This window comes from Colobus angolensis, unplaced genomic scaffold, assembly GCF_000951035.1.
Source record: "Colobus angolensis palliatus isolate OR3802 unplaced genomic scaffold, Cang.pa_1.0 Scaffold251, whole genome shotgun sequence".
Classification (NCBI taxonomy): domain Eukaryota; kingdom Metazoa; phylum Chordata; class Mammalia; order Primates; family Cercopithecidae; genus Colobus; species Colobus angolensis.
In genome coordinates, this window is record NW_012115722.1 from 4,259,500 (window position 1) to 4,268,987 (window position 9,488).

The window sequence follows — 9,488 nt, forward strand, 5'->3', positions numbered from 1 at the left end:
GCACGGACCGGAGGGGCGGACACAGGCCGCGCTCCCAGCCGCGGTCTGGGGACCCCGCGGGGCAGCTTTTCCAGGAGGGATATTGGGACAGAACACCGCGGCCCTCGCCAACTGTACTGTCACTTCCCTCCGCTCCAGGTTCCTTCTAAACGGGCAGGGCGAGACTCGGCGGGTCCAATTTACAGGTGGGGAAACTGAGGTCGGGAGCGGAGACCTGAGCTGCTCAGGTGCAAGCTTCGACAGCGCTGCCTTTTCCCGGTCTTCCCACGACCTACCTTCTACAGAAAGTGTTCATTACCCGCCCCGTGCTCCGCCCCCCACCAGCGCACTCCTCTAGTTTCTTATTTGGGAAGTCCAGGAGGAGACCCCAGCGCACCCCGGGTCAGTGTGGGCCCAGCCCTCTCTTGGCGGCGACAAACGTCCAAAGCGCCCCGTTATCAGCCAATCTCTCGCATCTCCTCGTCCAGGGGCCCGTGGGTGCCCGCCCGGGTCGGGGCGCGCTGCCAAACTGCGCGGCCCGGAAGGGGGTAACCGCTGGGTCTTTGATCTTCCTTGGTTTCCGCTCCCCGCTGCAGTTCGCCAGACCCATGGGTTTGTTTGTTTTGTCTGGGGAGGTCTCTGCGGGGAGGTCGCGCGGCGGGGGTGGGGGGGGCGGTGGACATCAAGGGGTTCTACCCCACCTTTGTGGCTCTCAGAACGCCTGCCCCCTTCTGGGGACACTGTGGGTCCGTGTTACGCTCGTCCTGGTACCAGGCAGCTCGGGCGTGGGAAAAGAAAAGCCGGAGCTCAGAGTGAAACCAGCCCCGACCTTTGAAGTGAATTCCCTGTGCTCAGTTTTGTGATCTGTAAAATGGAGGCTCCATTCTGCCCTTTTTGCCTACTCTCTAGAGCAGCACTGCCCAATAGAAATATAATATGGGCCACATTTGTAATTTTAAATTTCCTCGTCGCCGCATCTTTTAGAAGTGAAAAGAAATAGATGAAACATTAATAATACATTTCGTTTAACTCAGTACAGTCAGCCCTCCCTATTCACAGGTTCCACATCTGCGGCGTCAACTATCTGTGGACTGAAAATATGCAAACAGAATAATATAGCAAAAATAAAGAATAAAAAACTTTTTAATACAGTATAACAACTATTTACATAACATTTACATTGTATTAGGAATTACAAGGAATCTAGAGATGATTTAAAGTATACAGAAGGGTACGTGTAGGTTATATGCAAATACTACAAGACATTTTATATAAGAGGCTTGAATTCTGGGGATTTGGGTATCTTCTGGGATCCTGGAGCCAGTCCCCAAAGATACCAAGGGAACACTATATATCTAAAATAGTATAATTTCAAGATATAATGAGATATTTTACATTCTTTGTATTGCACTAAGTCTTTAAAATTCAGTGTGTATTTTACACTTAAAACACATCTCAAAGACTAGCCATATTACAAGTGATCATTTGCACTTGGCATTGTGGCTACTGCATTGGGCAGCATCGATCCGGAAGATCTACATGTCTCAAAAGGACATTAGGGATTCACAGCCCCCTAGAGTCATAAACCTCTTCATCCAAGTGTCTTACTTTCATCTTCCAAGCTTCCTTTTATACACACCCTTTAGGGTAGAAACGAAGGCTAATGTTATAAGCAGGTACATTATAATCCTGTCGGCTGGGTGGTTTCATTTGAGGAGTGCTGAAACCATAGAAATATATTAGTGTTGTCATTTTTATGTTACAGTTCTTCATTCAGTACTTCTGATGTGCCAGTCCTCGTCCTCCATCATACATAGTCCTCTCAACCACTCTCTGATGCAGACTCATACTTGTTCTAGAAAGCAGGAAACCTATTCAACCCAGCGAGGTGAACTCACTTGCCCAAGGTCACACAGTTCATCCATGACCGAATTAGGAACTGAATTCCAATCTGTTTATTTCATTGCCCAGGCTTGTTTTCACCACATCAGGTTGTTCCAACACAGTGCAAAACTAATGTTCCACCACTAGAAAGAAAGTCTCCCATCTGGAAACAAATATGAAGGGCCAGCTATGTGACAACCATTGTTTTAGGCACTTAAGATACATCAGTGAACAAAACGGACAACTGCCACTCTCATGGAACTCCCACTCACCTAGGGGGAAGATAGGCAAGAAACAATAAATGTAATGAATGAGTAAACAGTGTGGTAAGTTACACCGGGGGTAACAGGCCATTTTTCTTTCTTTCCATCCCATAAGGAGCTGGCAGCAAACAGTTTTGCCCTCTGGGGGACACTTGGTAATGCCTAGAGGCATCTAGTGAGTAGAGGCCAGGGTTGCTGCTATACAACCCACAATGCATAAGGCAGCCCCCCACCCCCACCCCACCAGAACAAGTGATCCAGCATCAAATGTGGGTAATGCTGAAGTAAGAACCCCTGAGCTGTAGGAGCATGAACAAGTGATGCAGAACTACAGGGGTCAGGAGTAGGAGGGAGGCAGGGCTTTGAGCGTCTGAGTCGGAGTAGGCACCCTCTTTCAGACCCCAAAAAGGCAATGGAATTCATCTGGGGTTTCTGTTTGCCTTTCTCACCCCTCCCCACTGGTACCAGGGTGCCTCTAAATCAAAGCAAAACTTGGAGCATCCTTTCTCACAGTGCTTAGAAAGTTGGTTACTTTCTTAAACCAGTCCTGGCTTTCTTCTTTCATGAGAAAAAAGTATCCCCTCTTCCCCTTGGGAATTTCTTTTTACAGTTCAAAAAGAGATAAAAGCAAGAACTAAAACTGCAGTTAGCAGTTTGAGTCTTGCAGGGAGTAAATCCCAAATGTCCAGCCCAGACACAAAGCCCTCCTCCACCTTCACCCTGGCGCCTCCCAGCCCAGCAGGCGCCTGGGACTTCACCACTGTTGGAATCATGACACCCCTACTGGGTCTGGGGTGAGAACCCAAGAGATGGGCCTTGCGGCAAAATGTTATTCTGTCCAGGGCTCTGAGAAGGGGGTCTCCAGGGGCCACCAGCATGCTGTCCACCTGGGGTGGCCATTCGGCCTCCAAGGGCTTCCCACCCCACAACTAACTGTCTTTTTATGTGTTTTAATAATTTATCTGGCCCATTTCTTGGGCTGTATACTTACAGTGACACATCTTTTTCTTTGAAGATTTCCCATCCTTTGGGGGAGGAGAATGGGAAAGGAAGGCAAGGAAGAGATAAGAGAGAGAGATTATAACAGAAATGGGTTTCATGGGGCTTGAGATTTAACAAGGCTGGTTTAGGTGAAATCTGTCAGACATAGGGCTGGGAGATTTTTTAAAAAATAAAAAATATAAAACCTATATCACCCGGGTTGGCTGCCCCAATGCTTGTCCCCCGAGTTAAGCCATCTGATCTGGCCCCCTTCATATGCCACTTCCTAAAGGAAGCCCTCCTTGACCTTGCAACCTGACGGGCTCTTCTCTGCTCTGATTAGCCAAGGTTTCCCTGCCTCCTCCCATCTCCAATTATTTTTTATGGATGAGGCTAAGTTTCACTCCTGGAGCCAGGGCTCCTTGAGGCCAGGGTTCTTGCCTGACTTGCATCTCTGAATGCAATGCTGAACACAGCACTGCCTATAGCAGGTGACATCACACCTGCTGTGGAAGGAGAGAAATTCACTCTGCCCAGCCTTAGCCAGGAGCATGTTGTGCTCAGTAAGGAGGGAGTACTGCCAAGAATATGATCTGGGATATATGAAGGAGAAAATCAGTTCCCAAGTCTCCACTGGTTCCTCCTGGATCCCTGGAGTTGCTTTATTTTATCGTTCTCTGGTGCGTTTTGGCATTGCTAAGGGGCCTGGAAGCCTAGTTTGGGTGAGGAGGGGAAAGTTAGACTACTCTGCATGAGAAAATATCAGGCATTTTGGAGGGAAGGGAAGAGAAAGGTCTCAAAAGAAACAGCATGAGAAGAGAGTGATAATGGGGCCTAAGAAGGCACAGCCAGCAGGGTGGGGAGTGGCCGATTCACTTTTGGGACAGTGAGCTCTAACATGCAATTGGCAGTGTTCTCTTCTTCCTTTGTTACTCCAAGCCCTCAGCAAAATCCTAGCCACTTCCCTGGGTTAGTGGCACAGGACAAAATGAAGGAATCAGAAAGATGACTCCCACAGGTAATTAATGGGGCCAAGGGCAATCTTCAGAGTGGAGATATCCTGCAGGAGAAATGATGGGAGCCAGAGGCAGCCAGGAGGCGTTAGGCCTTAGATATGAGATGGAGGAGGCTGGGCTTCCCCAGGAACTAGGGCTGGGGTCTCCAAACCACTCTGTTTGGGTACTAAAGGCAGAGGGAACAGCACGTGTAAAGGCCCTGAAGTGGAGACTGCTATGGACGTTTTGGAAACAGCAAAAAGGCCCCTGGTTCTGGAGTAGAGAGAGCATGGTTTGGGAGTAGAGGGGAGAAGATGAGGTTGGAGGTGACTGGGCCAAAAGACAGCTGCTTGAGTACAGTCTGGATGTTGGTTGAATTGAATTGAACTTTTGTGCCACCAACTCCTCCTGGGTTCAGGGTGTTTGAGCAAGTTTAGAGCACAGGTTTCCCAGGTGAGCCTGGAGGAGAGAGAAAGCCAGCCCAGCCTCACCATCTCCTTGGCAGGCGCCCTGTTCTCCTCCCAGCCCTGCCTCTCTGCTCTTCTTCACACTGGTCAGAGAAGCTATATTAGTCCGTTCTCAGGCTGCTACAAGAACATCCCGGAACCGGGCAATTTTTAAAGGAAAGCGGTTTAATTGACTCACAGTTCTGTATGGCTGGGGAGGCCTCCGGAAACTTACAATCATGACAGAAGGGGAAGCAAGCACATCTTTCTTCACACAGCAGTAGGAGAGAGAGGTGCCGAGCAAAGGGGGAAAAACCCCTTATAAAACCATCAGATCCTGTGAGAACTCAGTATCACAAGAACAGCATGGGGTTAACTGCCCTCATGATTCAATGACCTCCACCTGAGCCTGCCTTTGACACGCGGGGATCATTACAACTCAAGGTGAGATTTGGGAGGGAACACAGAGCCAAACCGTATCAGAAGCCTTTCTGGTCACAGCACCAGTCTTTGACTATTCCCAGACTTTGTTAACAAAAGAGCAAAAGAAGTCCCTATCTTTTTAAGCCTTTGTTTTTCAGTTACATGCAGCCAACCTGACCACCACACAACCTCTCCATCTGTAAAATAGAAGGAAGGGTCCGGAAGATTGGCATTTCCCATAATGGGTTCCCCCAACCACTGGTTTGTGAGATGCTATTATTACGTGAAAGAAAGGACTCCATGAGAAACTTTGGGCAGCCCTGGCTTAGCCAAAGGGAGACAAGTTCTTTTCCTGCAGGACCTGTCAGAGCTTTCACTGAGTAGCCAAGCTTTGTGATTCTCTAAGAGGAGAGCATCATCGTAAGCAGGGTTTCTTAAACTCACCAGACCAGGAAACCGTTTCTGGAAAACAAGTTCATGGAACATGCTTTGAAAAATGCTGGACCAGATGACTTTTAAGGTTTCTTCCCACCTGAGATTCCAACTACTGACTCCAGGAGCCTAGACTGGGAGGGCGATAGGAAGGAAAGCTCAGTGAGGGGAGAGCCAGTATGGAAAGTTTCCCTGAAGGAGACCATCTGCAAGTGTTGATGGTGTGCATTTCATGTGTTTTTGGACATATTTGTCCACTTACACCCCTCTGTAAGTGTTCAGCAATTGAACACATACTATGCAAGTGCTTCCTACTGGTACACAGTTCTTAAGGTCATAGCTCAAGGAGTGAAGGAAAAGTGGTCACTATAGCAAAGCTCATAGTTGATTTTCCTGTATCACCTGCCTTCCCTTTCAGCTTAGCTTCCTCCTCCTCCTCCTTCTTCCATGGCAGAGAACACAGCTTTAAGGTGGTCCCTGCCACCATGTTGGTAACACCTGACTCCTTCACCCCTTAGCCACAGCTGTTTGGATGCGTGACCCATTGGCCCAACCCATCAGGATCTCTTTGCAGAATCTGAATCAAGAGGCCCAGGGCCTGCAGTCCACTTCCTGGTGGTCTCTACAGTTGGAGACCTCCATAGTCCCAGGGGTTGGAGCAGCTTCTTGGGGTCGCTCTGGGCTGAAAAATAAGCAGGAAGAAGCGGAGTAAGAACCATTAGGGGAAAGCAATGATAGTAAACCCCATGGAGAGAGAGACACAGACAGACTGGTCCCTGGCTAACTGTATGTTCTGACCTTGGATCCCTGCCTGTAAGACTCTTAATCCCCCTTTCTTGAGCTAGGGTCAAATAGCCTAGAGGAGGGCTCCCTGGAATTTAATGTGCATATGAATTCACTGGGATCTTGTTGAAATGCAGTGTGAGTGGAGCCTGAGAGTCATTTCTCACCAGCTCCCAGGTGAGGCTGATGGTGCTGGTGTATAGACCACACACCACACACACTTGGAAGCTCTAGAAAGTTAAGTCTTCTGAGAAGCAACCAAGGTTACATAGCTTGCCCTTGCCTCGTGTAAGCAGACGTGCTGGGGAGGAGATGGAGAGGCCAAAGTCAGGGAGGAGGCAACCAAGAAATAAAGATGTTTCTCTTTTATTTATCGTGTCATTCAATGAAGATTTGTTGGGGGCCTAATTTACATCAGGCTCTTGTGTCCACAAAACAGACAAAAATGCCTGTCCTCTTGAAGCTTATATTCTCATGGGGGAAGACAGACAATAAATACGCAAGTCAATGAAATATGTGGGGTGTCTATGGGAGAAAAAATTCAAGTGATAAAGAGAAAGAAAAAATACCAGGGCAGGAGCTAATGATTTTAGATCGACAGATCAGAGAGGATAGCCTTTGTACAAAGACTTGAAAATGAGGAAGAAGCAGAGAGAACAGCATGTGCAAAGGGCCTGAGGTGAGGATATGCCAGGAATGTTTTGGAAACAGCAAAGAGCAGGGAGATCACAGTTTGGGAGCAGCAGGGAGAAGATGAGGTTGGAGATGACAGGCACAGGTCATGAGACCTTTGTAGGTCTCAGCAAAAACTTCAGCTTTCCTGGAGAAAGACAGGAGTTACTAGAAGAGAGTTGTGACTGGGTGTGGTGGCTCATGCCTGTAATCCCAGCACTTTGGGAAGCTGAGGTGGGATAATCCCTTGCAACCAGGAGATTGAGGCCAGCCTGGGTAACATGACAAAACCCCATCTCTACAAAAAATAATTTTAAAAAGTAGTCAGGTAAGGTGATGCATGTCTGTATTCCAAGCTACTGGGGAGGCTGAGGTGGGAGGATTGCTTGAGCCCAGGAGGCAGGGGTTGCAGTGAGCTGAGATTGCACCACTGCACTCCAGCCTGGACAACAGAGTGAGACCCTGTCTCAAAAAATGAGAGAGTAGTAACCAGAGCAACTGGGCTGCTCTGTTGAGAATAAGTGTGGGTCACGGGGCTATGGTCTGGCGCCAGGACTGAGATGATGGCGACTTAGACTAGGTGATGGCAGTGGAGGAGGTAGAAGAAGTTGGAGGCTGAATGTATTTTGAAATTAGAAGCAACAGCATTAGGAAATGTATGGGACGTGGAGCAGGAGAGAAACAGAGAAACTAAGAAAGCTGCCAAGATGTGGGGCCTGAGCAACTCCCAGAATGGAGCTGCCATGAACTGCGATGAGGAAGCCTGCGGGTGGAGCTGGTCTGCCAGGCAAGGAAGAAGGGGAGCTCCATTTGGCACGTTATTTTGAGAGGACCGTTGAGTGTCCTGGCAGTGGGATCGAGTGGCCAGTTGGATCTATGAGCCTAGAATACAGAAGCAAGTTGCAGGCTGCAGATATGTGTCCAGGCCTCATAAGCATGCAGATAGAATTGAAAGTCCAACACTGGATGTGATGCCCTGGGGAATGACTGTGGTCAGAGAACAGAAGAGGCTCAAGGAGAGAGCCCCAGGGCCTTGCAAAGATGAGAGGTTGGCAAGTGTCGCAGGCCGCAGACACCCGTGAACTCCTGCACATCCCAGCACCACGGTGGCCTCTTGGCTTTCGTTCCCCTCCTAGAGAACCCCCTCTTCCATACCTGCTCACCACCCCTCTCCCTGCATCCCACGGCAGGCAGGATTCCTGGCTCCACATCTGAACTCTCAAAGCACTTCTTTGTTCAAACCAATCCTAGAGATAAATGAGACAATGTGTGTAAAACGCTTAGAGCATCCAGCCGAGGGGACCTCAGCAGACGCTAGCTCTCTCTGATGCCCTGGTTAGAACAGCGTCGCCCTCTCTGCCTCCGCTGAGGTCCTGACCCTGAGTTAATCCTCTCTGCTCCTGCCTCGCATCACACTGTGGCTGACACACAGTAGGGGCTTTTGAAATGCTTTGCTGTAGGCCTGAAGGGCTGAACACACAGGCCCATCTGGTCAGAGGTGACACTGCCCCCACGGCTTCCCCTGGCCTTCCCCAGGCCCCGCTCCCACATCATTTTATTTCTTCTGACTCTGTGCCCAAGACAAGGTCACTGTCACCTTTTCGTTCCAAGAAGCCCTTTTCAGTATCACATACACCCCTGGCGAGGGCAGGCGGGCAGACGGAGGCTGCTGCCGGTGGAGGGGGTGGGCAGCCACTGTTGCCCCCTTCCTCTGAAACCACAAGGGACGGGTGTTTTCTTCTCCTCTGCAGAACTGAGAATTATCCATTTGCATCTTCCAACAGCGAGCCAGGGTACATCCTCCACCTGGCGCCTCTTTTAACATCATTTCTGTGGACTTCTCCGGGTGACAAGTATCTTTGTGCTGAGCACCCCCTCCAGCCCCTCCCGCTCTCCCTGGATTCTAACTCTCTCACAGGCTTCCGCCTGCACAAAGGGACCATTGAGAGGCAGGCTGTAGGATGCCGCCTTTGATCTGAGGTTCTAATAACGTGTGTATGTTTGTGTCCCAAAACAGGGCAGCAGCCTCGCTGGCTCACGGAGGCAGGGGGAGGAGGAGAAAGTGGGCAGATCGTTACACTGGAGGCTTGGTCGTGAGCATTGGTTGGCACATTTTGAGGGCACCCCACAGATTCTCTCTGATGAGATATACCCGTTCCACAGGCAAAGACCCTGGTATGGTCATGATTTGCCAAACCAAGACCTGCGAGACCAGTGGGATGGCCCGGGCACTCCATAGAGCCAGGGGTTGCAGGTTCACCATGGGAAGGGCAGGAGTCATAAGGGAGGGGGACTTGGACCAGGTGGATCTGGTGGCAAACTGAGCAGCATATACCCAACACAAAGGAACAGTGGCTGCTGCACACCAGCTGCCAGCTGCAGGCCTAGGGCTGCTAGATCTTTTGATTTTTCAAGAATAGCTGGAAATCCAGGTTTCTAGGTGAAATCTCCAAATTGTAAAATATCGGCAACTAATTTTAAAAACGTGAAGCCATGGTGCAGGCCAAATGAAACGCACACCTCTGCAGGAATCCAGCCTGTGCCTGCCGGCTTCGCCCTCTGCCTGGGTGGACTCATCCCAGAGAAAATGTGCCCTGGAGGCAGGAAAGTGTCGGGAAGGGAAATAACTC

The 9,488-nt window shown here is 49.6% G+C and overlaps 1 protein-coding gene across 1 annotated transcript in view; it reads right to left on the bottom strand.

Moving 5' to 3' along the window:
* Window positions 1-589, bottom strand: part of NKD1 (naked cuticle homolog 1 (Drosophila)) — an 85,794-nt gene extending 85,205 nt beyond the window's left edge. Inside the window, exons 1-2 of the mRNA XM_011946630.1 lie at window positions 420-589; window positions 9-145 (exon numbers count right to left, since the gene is read on the bottom strand). Coding sequence (XP_011802020.1) covers window positions 9-145; window positions 420-589 — 307 coding nt within the window. The remainder of the gene's footprint in view (window positions 1-8; window positions 146-419) is intronic.
* Between the last annotated feature and the right edge of the window lie 8,899 nt (window positions 590-9,488).